This window comes from Suncus etruscus, chromosome 5, assembly GCF_024139225.1.
Source record: "Suncus etruscus isolate mSunEtr1 chromosome 5, mSunEtr1.pri.cur, whole genome shotgun sequence".
NCBI lineage: Eukaryota > Metazoa > Chordata > Mammalia > Eulipotyphla > Soricidae > Suncus > Suncus etruscus.
Window position 1 is genome coordinate 31,563,013 of NC_064852.1, and position 12,568 is coordinate 31,575,580.

The window sequence follows — 12,568 nt, forward strand, 5'->3', positions numbered from 1 at the left end:
AGGTTATCAATGTAAAATACTAAAATGATATAATACCAAAAGGCAAAGCTAGTTAATATTTATTTTGAGCTATGCATAAAAGTTTTAGATTATAAAATAAGGAAAATAAAATCTATCATAATACCTGGGAATAAAAGCTCATAAGCTATAACTTGATCAAATAATGTAAAATTTATCTTTCAACCTAACAACTTTAAGTTAATAGTTTTTTTGTAGTATTATTATTTTTTGGGTTTTTAGACCGCATGCGGTAGTCCTCAGGACTGCTCTACACTCAGATATTGCTCCTGGCAGGCTCTGGGGAACAAATATTATGCCAATAATTGAACCTGGGTCCGTCCTGGATAGGTCTGTACAAGAGAAATACCCTACCACTGAGCTAACACTCCAGCCCAGTTTTTTTTTTATTAATATCTTTATTTAAACACCTTGATTATAAATACGATTATAGTTGGGTTTCAATCATGTAAAGAACACCCCTCTTCACCAGTGAAACATCTCTGTCACCAATATCCCAAATTTCCCTCCTCCCCACCCCACCCCCACCTGCACTCGAGACAGGATTTCTACTTTCCTCATTCATTCACATTATTATGATAGTTCTCAATGTAGTTATTTCTCTAGCTGCACTCATCACTCTTTTTGGTGAGTTTCATGTTGTGAGCTGGACCTTCCAGCCCTCCTCTCTCTGGTCTCGAATTATTGTAAAAATGTCTTTTATTTTTCTTAAAACCCATAGATGAGGGAGAATATTCTGTGTCTCTCTCCCTCTGACTTATTTGACTCAGCATAATAGATTCCATATACATCCATGTATAGCAAAATTTCATGACTTCATCTCCCCTGACTGCTGCATAATATTCTATTGTATATATGTACCATGGTTTCTTTAGTCATTCATCTGTTGAAGGACATCTTGATTGTTTCCAAAGTCTGGCTATTGTAAATAGAGCTGCAATTGTATTTTTGTGTTCCTAGGGTCTAACCCTAGTGGTTGGAGTGGTATAGCTGGATCTTATGAGAGCTCAATTTCAAGTTTTTGGTGGAATCTCCATATTGCATATGCATATGCATAGTGCATATTCCATAAAGGTTGGACTAGACAGCATTCCCACCAGCAATGAAAAAGAGTTCCTTTCTTACCACATCCCCGCTTGTTCTCGTTCTTTGTGATATGCGCCAATCTCTGTGGCTTGAGATGGTTCCTCATAGTCGTTTTGATTTGCATCTCCCTGATGATTAGTGATGTGGAGCATTTTTTCATGTGCCTTTTGGCCATTTGTATTTCTTCTTTGGCAAAGTGTCTGTTCATTTATTCTCCCCAGTTTTTGATGGGACTAGATGGGTTTTTTCCCTTGTTCCTGAACTGTTTCTTATCCGTGAACCTATGTATCCTTTCTTCAAACCTGAATGTGAGTCAGGCTGGGTGCAGTATTCTAGGTGAAGCCACCATTTCATTCAGTCTTGTCACAATATCCCACCACTGTCTTCTGGCCTTGAGAGTTTCTTCTGACATGTCTGCTGTAAATCTTAAGGATGAACCTTTGAATTAATTTCCCTTTTTGATCTTGCTATTTTCAGTATTCTATCTCTTTCTGTGGGATTCATCATTGTAATTTGGATGTGTCTTGGGACTTTTTTTTCAGGTCTCTTTTAGCTGGTACTCTTCGGGCATGGGATCTCCTTCCCCAGCCTCTGAGACTCCAATGAGTCTTATGTTCATCTTCCTTGAGAAATTTTTCCATTGTCTGATCATTTGCTTTAAGGTTCTTTTCCAATCTCTTCTGCTGTATGGAGTTGTTCTTCATTTGTTCTTCCACTGATTCTGTCCTCGGCTTGTGTTACCCTGTTGGAGAGGCTTTCCATTGAGGTTTTCAGTTCAGTTACCATGTTTTTCAAATCTGTTATTTCAGTTTGGAGTTTTCTGATTTCCGTCTTTGTGTTCTGTTGAGCTAGAGCTGTGTTTCCTTTGATTTCCATGAGGATCCTCCATATTTCTATTCTAAACTCCTTTTTTTTTGGGGGGGGGGTTTTGGGTCACACCGGCGGTGCTCAGGGGTCACTCCTGGCTGTCTGCTCAGAAATAGCTCCTGGCAGGCATGGGGGACCATATGGGACACCGGGATCCGAACCAACCACCTTTGTTCCTGGATCGGCTGCTTGCAAGGCAAATGCCACTGTGCTATCTCTCTGGGCCCTATTCTAAACTCCTTATCTGAGAGATTTATCAGATGGCTGGTGTTTTTTGGGTCTTCAGAGCTATCTAGTGTCTTCATTCTCTGTATATGGTGTTTGTCTGCGAGGTTTCCTCACTGTCACGCTTATAATGTAATTTTTTTTGTGTGTTATGGTGGAGTTCATTAGTTAGAAAGTGTATGCGGCTGAGAAGTGAAGCAGAGCAGCCATGCTCTTCTGGGGTCTCTATGAGACAGTTTTTTTGTTGTTGTTTTTTGGTTTTTGTTTTTTTGGATCATGCCCAGCAGTGCCCAGGGGTTACTCCAGGCTCTATGCTCAGAAATCGCTCCTGGAAGGCTTGGGAAACCATATGGGATGCCAGGATTTGAACCACCATCCTTCTGCATGCAAGGCAAATGCCTTTACCTCCATGCTATCTCTGGCCCCTAGGAGACAGTTTTTGCTGAGCCCTTCCTGACGCTCTCAGAAGAGCTTCAGGAAACAAGAGAAGAAAAACACGCAAAGTCGAGAGGTCCCCTCAGTTTCTCCCAGTCACCAATCTCACAGCAGGGACAACCCCGTCCACCTGCATTCACAGACAAAGGAGTCACCTCTCTGCCTGGTGCCCTGGTAGCTGGTTTTCACTCCTCCAGCCAGTTTTAAGTAATAATTTTAAATAAGTTTAAGGTCTATATAAATAGGCATCTTACATATATCTTTAAAATATGCATATGGGCCTAGCAGCTAGCTCAAACAGCTAAATGATATGTTTTGCTTGCAGGAGTCCCAAGTTCAATCTTTATCGGAACCAACAGGCTCTGAGCACCATTAAAAGTGGTCCAAAAGTAAAACTATATATATTTCTCATATGTATATATATATATATATATATACACACATACATATATATTGTTATGTTTTAATTTTTATTTTGACCAAGGTGGATTACAAATCTTTCACAGTAATTTTTTAGGTACACCATGATATTGAATCAGAGACACTCCCACCACCAATGTTGTCTTTCCTCCACCCCCGTTCCCAGCATGTATCCCACATCCCCCTCCTTTACCACCCGGGTTGCTAGTATAAGTGATCCCCTCTGTGTCTAGCATGTCTGATCATTTTTATTATTTCTACTTAATGTTCATATGACTGTCCGGTCTTGGTACCCTCCATTATTTCCCCCTCAATTTGTGAGGCAAGATAAAATGATTCAAATTATGTGGTTCTGTTTGAGGAAAATAAAAAATAAAAAATAAAATGAGGCAAAAATCAAACAAGCAAAAAATGGGAGAAGTACTTCTAGAGGCTATAAATATCAGTTTGAAAAGAAAGGGAAAAAGAAAGAAACCTAACAACAATACTAAAAAAAAAAAAATAAAAAAACACACAAAAAAAACCGCAAATAGCATCACAGCAATAAAGATACCAACCACCCACTAGGTATCAAGACCAACCTCCTGCCTCAATAAGCCATCACCCAGATCCCAAGCAAATGGACACCCACCCAGTCCCACATCTCATCCCCCAGCAAGAATCTACAACCAACACCCCTGCTGACTCATGCTCTGTGGCCCTCCTCACCCCCCCCCCCCAAATGTGGACTGTTGTTTGATAGCAAACTCAGCTCCAGAAAGTTACCTAGTGTAAGAACTCTACCTGAGCCCTTTATGCCCCAAATCATCTCTCAATCTCAACAAGACCAGATGGGGTGATGAAAATGTACTCTGGATTCCACCCCACACAAGAAAATCTCAAAAGACAATGGGGAATGGGCCCAGAGAGATAGTACAGTGGCGTTTGCCTTGCAAGCAGCCAATCCAGGACCAAAGGTAGTTGGTTTGAATCCCGGTGTCCCATATGGTCCCCCGTGCCTGCCAGGAGCTATTTCTGAGCAGACAGCTAGGAGTAACCCCTGAGCACCGCCAGGTGTGACCCAAAAACCAAAAAAAAAAAAAAAAAAAGACAACGGGGAAGCCTATATTTCCTTTATAAGTTTAAGACCTATATAATACTACCTCTTTCTTAACCTGTTTATCCCCAAATGTAAGGTAGTCTCCTGCATCACTTTGTTCCCTTAATAATTTTTAAACTTATTTTGAGAGAGAGAGAGAGAGAGAGAGAGAGAGAGACAGAGAGAGAGAGAGAGAGAGAGAGAGAGAGAGAGAGAGAGAGAGAGAGAGAGAGAGAGAGAGTCAGTCTCGTTTCTGTTTTCTCTTCTTCCTTAACTCCACCTGTTTTGGTTCTGCTTGATACAAAAACCTACAGGAAAAAGTCTTGCCGAGGATATATATTGTTTTTAATTTGTACAACATCCTACTTACCCAGCCGAAAACTTGGGGGGTGGGGTGTTTGGGTCACACCTGGCAGTGCTCAGGGGTTACTCCTGGCTCTGCAGTCAGAAACTGCTCCTGACAGGCTCAGGAGACCATATGGGATACCAGGAATTGAACCCGGGTCAGTCCTACCCAGGTCAGCTGTGTGCAAGGGAAATGCCCTACCACAGAGCTATTGCTCTAGCCCTCCAGACTAAAACATTTAACATGACTGAACTCTTTATTTTTCTTTTTTTTTCTCTCTATGACTAAACTCTTAATAAATAATTTATATATTAAAATGTTCAACCAAGTAATACTCCACACTAATCTTAATTCTGTTATTACCTGTAGGTATAATTCATTTCAAATATTAGTATATAATCAACATATACAGAATAACTTTTCATTTTAGGTTAAAGAAGTTGTTTTTACCCGGTATCAGTTTTATTCTGAATGACATTAATTTCTTCTGGACCTAGTTCTGGAATCCATTTCTCTATTTCTTCCGTCCAAGGGTACCTCAGAGATGAAGGCACCACTATTAGAAGAGGCCATTCCTCTTTATAGAAGTAAGCAATGGAAATTGCCTGGATTGTCTTTCCTAGACCCATCTAAATAAAAAAGAAATTAATATAATTGTTAAATAGCTCTTTAAAAGATTTATGAATTATCAAAGTAATCCAATGCAAATCATAAAAAACTATTAATAAAGTCTATAATGGCTTTTTAAAAGCTTATAAGATTTTTAAACATTTTTAAACATTTTTTTATTAGATTAGAGAAAAATTAAGCACAAGTTTCTTTAGTCATACTGGTTTCATTAACTTAATTTTATAAAATCCATGTGAATATTTATGTCTCCTCATTAACGAATTAGCAATACTGTGCAAAATTATTTCATTTTAAAACTAGAATAATTCCTATATCCTGTACATTTTACAAAAAATCACAGTGGCTACCCCCGGCTTACTCCTAGAGGGTTCAGGGGAGCAATAAGAGGTGCTGAGAATCAATCCTGAGCCAGCTGCATGCAAAGCAAGTACCACTGCTCCAGGCCCCTTGATTCCATTTTAAATGTATGAAAACAGAGCAATAGCACAGCAGATAGGGCACTTGCTTTGCATGTAGCCAACCCAGGTTCAATCCCTGGCAACCTTAATTGCTACAAGACAGAAGCCACTTGCAGCAACCAGACTTAATGGTCTCCCAAATCTGCCAGGAGCAATATCTGAGTGCAGAGCCAGAAGGTAACAGTCCCTAAGTGCCACTGGGTGTGTGACCCACCACTGCCTAAAATTAAAGAACAAGCTAGTTAAAAAAAAAAAAATCAGGGGGCCAGAGCAAGAGCACAGTGGTAGGGTGTTTGCCTTACATGCAGCCAATACAGGAGGGACTCCAGTTTGATTCCTGGCATCCCATATGGTCCCCAGAGCCTGCCAAGAGCGATTTCTGAGTGCAGAGCCAAGAGTAACCCCTAAGTACCACTGGATGTGGTCTAAAAACAAACAAACAAACAAACAAGTGTGCTAACTTCCTTTGGCATCACAGAAAAATAAGAAGCATGGAAGCCAGGAGTCACACACTGAAAACTCTTATCCCAGTCCCAACCTTATACACCCAATAAAAATCATGCAGTCTTCTTTCTTTACATAATCGTTCTTTTTTTTTTTTTTTTTTTGGTTTTTGAGTCACACCCAATAACGCTCAGGGGTTACTCCTGGCTATGCGTTCAGAAGTTGCTCCTGGCTTGGGGGACCATATGGGATGCCGGGGGATCGAACCACGGTCCGTCCAAGGCTATCGCAGGCAAGGCAGGCACCTTACCTCTAGCGCCACCGTCCGGCCCCTACATAATCGTTCTTAACACCAAAACCTTTTTTGAGTAGAAGAGTAGAGGGCAACCATTTCTAGTACATGTTAACAAAGTGCACTATTATTTAAATGAAAATATACCCTTGAATTCTGTTCATTTGAATTTGAGAATATGATCAATCAAAACTCATTGAGAAGAATTAATTTCTGAATCTGTATGCCTGAAGATAACATCCTACACCATTAGAGAAATCACATCTATAAATATTTATAATCATTTTTATTGGTTTATCTTTCCAGGTTATAATCCCAAACCTTTCATTTAGCATTTCTTTAATTGGAAGATTATGCACCTAAATGAGTAAAGGTGATTTATTATAATTAGAAAGACACTTATCAACACAATGCAAAGCAATCATTTACAGACTTTATTTCTTACATATTTGTTATTGACTTTCTTTTTGGAGGCATGAATCAGTAGCAGATAAAGTTTTGTGGGACAAACTCAAACAAAATATGATTACAAATTAGAAAATGAAAATAACTGTAATTTTGTGTTCCCATTAAGGAAACAAATTACATAAAGCACAGGTTAGCTGAGTTCTAGATAAAACTTAAGAAAAAAGAAAATAATTATCTGAAATAATTTTATTCCATGGAAATAAAGCATGTACTTAGATGTCAGGATTTTGTGAAGAATTTAAATAGCATACTGTTCAATTATAAAAGCAGCAATACACTGAAGTAATTTAGGAATACAGAAATAACTACACTCAGTAGGTGGTTCATAGCCCTTGGCTCTTGCTATGGCAGAATTTGTTAAAGTGGAATCACCCAACATTTTTCACCACAATTAAGGCTAAATCATATATTAAGAAAAAAAAACTTTGATGCCATAATAGCATGTAGTTACTCAAGATTAACTAAATAGACTTCAAAGGACATTCAATCAATATTTTCTAAAGAAATCACTTATTAAATGTAGGTTGCTAAATGTTTTATTCCACAAAATAAGTTAGACCATATAAGTAACAATTATAGCAATAGAGTTTCAGTTTGTAGATGATTGTTATTTTGCCTAGTAATAATTACTTCCATATTATTTTTTTTTCTATTTGCCATTTTACTTCACCAGACCCACTACTGGAGTATCAATAGTTACCCACTAGTATCCCAAGGTCCCTCTCCTGCTTGTCCCCAACCCTTTGCAGCTTCCAGTTCACTGTTCTGGAGTCAATATCTCAAGGATGTTTCTACTGAAGACAGTCCTGTCCCTTGCTGTTTCATTATATTTCTTCGTATAATTATTTGGTGTTTATTTTTTCTCCTTTGACTCACTTCATCTCATCCTCCAATCCATCCAAGTTGTACAGGCACCACACAATACCGTAAGCATCAAGGGGTAGTCGGGAGCAGCCCGGTAGGACCACCTTCTCTGTGTGTCTCCAAGGTGGCCAGGCAATCCCCAAAGGGCCCAAGCATCAGGACTATATGATCCTTTATTCCATGCCTCAGACTCTTATCTCAGCCAGATTGATGCTGTCTGTTTAGAACTACTGAATAAAGTCAATATGATCCTAATATCTGACTCAGTTTAAAAAGTTCTTGTGGGCCCGGAGAGATAGCACAGTGGTGTTTGCCTTGCTGGCAGCCGATCCAGGAACAAAGGTGGTTGGTTCGAATCCAGGTGTCCCATATGGTCCCCCGTGCCTGCCAGGAGCTATTTCTGAGCAGACAGCCAGGAATAACCCCTGAGCACCGCCGGGTATAGCCCAAAAACCAAAAACCAAAAAAAAAAAAAAAGTTCTTGTTTGGGATTTTTTGATTGGGGGGCCACACCCAGAAATGCTTGGGATTTATTCTAGGTTATTTTTTCAGGGACCAAACCCTGGGGAGTCAGCTGGAGGCAAGGCAAGCACTAACACACTGTATAATCTCTCTGACTCAATTAAATGCTTTTGAATGGATACTTAACTATTATGTGAAATGCTCAAATATTTAATCATTTGAGCAGCACTATTCCTAAAGGAAATGAAAACAAAGGACTATGATGCATAATAAAGATTAATAATGTTCCACAGTTCATAAGTAGATTTCCATATTTTTAAATTTTTAATCTATTTGTAAAACCAAAACTGAGTGAACAAATTACATTAAGATTCTATTCATTTTTTCCAAGTGTATTATTGGGGTTGGAAAGAAATAAAAAATACCTAGTTCAATCTAGGTATTTGATTATGTTTTAGGTTCTTAAAATCATTGTATTTATAACTAATTTGTACATTAATAAAATTCTGGTGTCAAATTCCAAATCAAGAGAACTAAATGTTTAAAATAAGAACCCCTAGGACCAGAGTGGTAATGCAAGCGGTAGGGCATTTGCTTTGTAAGCACTAACCTAGGATGGACCTCAGTTCAATACCCCGGTGTCCCATATGATCCCCTAAGCCAGGAGCGATTTCTGAGCACATAGCCAGGAGTAACCCCTGAGCATCACTGGGTATGGCCCAAAAAGCAAAATAAAATAAGAACTCCTAAAGTAATTCTTCTCATGTAAATGGTTATAATGTGGCTCTGCCCTCTGGAACAAACTGCTACACCAAATAGGTCAGAGATGACTCCCAGGGGCACAATTTTACCACCTCAGCATGGGAATACTGAGACAAGAGAGGCACAGACCTTAGGTACCTATTCAGGTTAGAGGCCACACCCAGAGGTGTACCATCGAAACTGGTTTAGACTAAATATCACAAGATAATCTCTCAAATACAAAAGCTCCTAACTTTATAGTGGAGAAAACTGACAGTGATAGAGAATCATCTTAAGACTACAAAAGGTAATGAAATGGTAGTAAAATGAAAAAGCAGCACAAAACCCCACTACACCTCATGGATGAAGGCTTACTCCTTCAGGCCCAATGTATAGTAACCTATATAACATCTCTGAAATGGAGTTCTGAAGGATATTCAACAAGCTCAAAGAAACAACTGAATGTACTGCAAATAAAACACAGGAGAATATGAGAGCAGAAATGAGAAAAACAGAAACAGAAATGTCAGAACTAAGAACTTAGTAGGTGAAATGATAATTTCATTGGAAGGCCTCACTATCAGAGTAATAGCTCCTGAGGACCACATCGTTGAGCCTGAAGATGAAGTGCAGAAAACCTCTAGAGAACAGCAGAAGATAAAAAGCCCTCAAATTAAATGAAAAGACAAGAGATCTTTGGGATAAATATAATGGAAACAACAGAATAACCATTACAGTCCCAGGGAGCAAGGTAGAAAATCACTATGAAGAAGCAACAGCCAAAGACATCATTGCAGAGAAGTTCCCATAGCAGGAGAATGCATGCACCTACATCATTGATGCTGGAAGTATACCAGCTAAAAGATACCCAAATAAAGACACCTCAAGGCACATGTTAGTCACGATGATGAAAACCACAGAGATAGAATACTGAAAGCAGAAAGATAAAACAAAAAATTAAGATTTGCATCACATTTACCAAAGGAAGCCATCCAGGTCCAAAGAAAATGGTGAGATAAAGTGAAAAAATTCAATAAAATGAAGACCTATGCAAGAATACCTTATCCAGCAAGACTCAGTCAGATTTAAAGGAACAATATACAAGTTCATGATAAACAACAGCTCAGGAACTTCACAGACTCAAAATCACCTTTAAGAGAAGAACTAACGGGGATACTTTAAGACAAAATGACCCCACAAACACACCAAACTTCAATAGAAAGATGGCACAAAACTCTATGTAAGTAATCTCTCTCAATGTCAATGGACTAAATGCACCAATTAAAAAACAAGAGTGGCAAGCCGGATTAGAAAATTAAACTCTGGGGCCAGAGCAATAGCACAGCAGTAGGGTGTTTGCCTTGCACATGGCCAACATAGGACAGACTGGTTTGATTCCTGGCATCTCATATGGTTTCCTGAACCTGCCAGGAGCAATTTCTGAACACAGAGCCAGGAGTAACCCCTGAGTGCCACTGGGTGTGACCCAAAAATAAAATAAAAGAAAGTGAAAGGGAAGGAAGGAACGAAGGGAGGAAGGAAGGAAGGAAGGAAGGAAGGAAGGAAGGAAGGAAGGAAGGAAGGAAGGAAGGAAGGAAGGAAGGGAGGGAGGGAGAGAGTGAGTGAGTGAGTGAGGGAGGGAGGGAGGGAGGGAGGGAGGGAGGGAGGGAGGAAGGAACGAAGGAGGGAGGGAGGGAAGGAAGGAAGGAAGGAAGGAAGGAAGGAAGGAGGGAGGGAGGGAGGGAAGGAGGGAGGGAGGGAGGGAGGGAGGGAAGGAAGGAAGGAAGGGAGGGAGGGAGGGAGGGAAGGAAGGAAGGAAGGAAGGAAGGAAGGAGAAATGGAGGAAAGGAAGAAAGGAGGGAAAGAGAGAAGGAAGGAGGGGGAAAGAGGGAAGAAGGAAGGAAAGAAGGAAGGAAGGGAAGAAGGAAGAAGGAAAGAAGGAAGGAAGGAAGGAAGGAAGGAAGGAAGGAAGGAAGGAAGGAAGGAAGGAAGGAAATGGAGGAAAGGAAGGAAGAAAGGAGGGAAAGAGAGAAGGAAGGAGGGGGAAAGAGGGAAGAAGGAAGGAAAGAAGGAAGGAAGGGAAGAAGGAAGAAGGAAAGAAGGAAGGAAGGAAGGAAGGAAGGAAGGAAGGAAGGAAGAAAGGAAGGAAGGAAGGAAGGAAGGAAGGAAGGAAGGAAGGAAGGAAGGAAGGGAGGGAGGGAGGGAGGGAGGGAGGGAGGAAATTAAATTCAACATTTTTAAGCCTATAAGAAACTCAGGGGCCGGAGAGATAGCATGGAGGTAATGTGTTGCCTTTCATACAGAAGGTTATCGGTTCAAATCCCGGCATCCCATATGGTCCCCCGTGCTTGCCAGGAGCGATTTCTGAGCATGAAACCAGGAATAACTCCTGAACACTGCCGGGTATGACACAAAAACAAAAACAAAACAAAACAAAAAAAAGTAAACTCATCTAAACAGTCAAAGCAAACCCAGTTGTATTCAAAGCTTAGTTCTTGCTCTGTGTTCAGTGATCACAACTGGTGGGACTCAGAAGACTATCAGAGGTGCCAGGGATCAAAACCAGGTCAGCTATGTGTAAGACAAACACATTTCTGCTATAATATCTGCTATAATATCCCTCCAGTATCTAGGATATAATTCTTGAATTTACTAACTTCAGGAAATTATTGTTCCTTAATAGATCTTCAATTATAATTCTTTTTTTTTTTTTTTTTGGTTTTTGGGCCACACCCAGTGACGCTCAGGGGTTACTCCTGGCTATGCGCTCAGAAGTCGCTCCTGGCTTGGGGGACCATATGGGACGCCGGGGGATCGAACCGCGGTCCGTCCGAGGCTAGCGCAGTCAAGGCAGGCACCTTACCTTTAGCGCCACCGCCCGGCCCCCAATTATAATTCTAAGGTAGCATGAAAACAATAAATTTTCAACCAGATAAAATGGCTAATGGTACTTCAATACTCAGAATCTCAAACACAAACTGAAACTAAACCAAATAGCAAGTGCTATTTTACTTTATAATATATGAAACATCTTTAAAAGAGTGAGCTTAATTAATAAATGCACAAACTATTTAAATAAACTCACAATTTAAAAATAAGATCCCATTTATTTGTTTTTGTTTTTGTTTTTGTTTTGGGGCCACACCCGGCGATGCTCAAGGGTTACTCCTGGCTGTCTGCTCAGAAATAGCTCCTGGCAGGCACGGGGGACCATATGGGACACCGGGATTCGAACCAACCACCTTTGGTCCTGGATCGGCTGCTTGCAAGGCAAACACCACTGTGCTATCTCTCAGGGCCCATAAGATCCCATTTTTAATAGAAACTCTAGAGGATAGAGAGTGTACAGGGTTGAGGATATTGCCTTCCATGTGCTCAATACCCAGCATCACATGGTCCCCCAAACATCATTGGGACTGAATATAGCACCATGAATAACTATATGTATCACAGGGTATATGGCCCAACACCACCCAAATTCCCTGACCCTCCCCCAAAAATAAGCTCTGAAAGTAAATATAATTTTCACATTGCTTTATTAGCTCTTATTTCTAGTAATCAAAGATTACTAGTTTCAAAGATTACTAGCTCTTATTTCTAGTAATCAAAGATTTATTGGTTATGGTCAAAACCAAAGTGCTAGTGATATATAGCTCAATGGGCTGATTGCATGCTTTGCAAGAAAGAGGACCCAGACAGCATGGTCTCTCAGGAGCAACTGCCAAGCAAAGCTG

General features: G+C 40.2%; 1 protein-coding gene across 2 annotated transcripts in view; it reads right to left on the reverse strand.

Annotated features, from left to right (window-relative positions):
• The window catches only part of ZRANB3 (zinc finger RANBP2-type containing 3), a 189,644-nt gene that overhangs the window by 114,741 nt on the left and 62,335 nt on the right, over positions 1–12,568 (reverse strand). For both annotated transcript variants that reach the window (XM_049773619.1, XM_049773618.1), the window contains exon 3: positions 4,926–5,104. In XM_049773619.1, the coding sequence (XP_049629576.1) occupies positions 4,926–5,104 (179 nt within the window). The remainder of the gene's footprint in view (positions 1–4,925; positions 5,105–12,568) is intronic.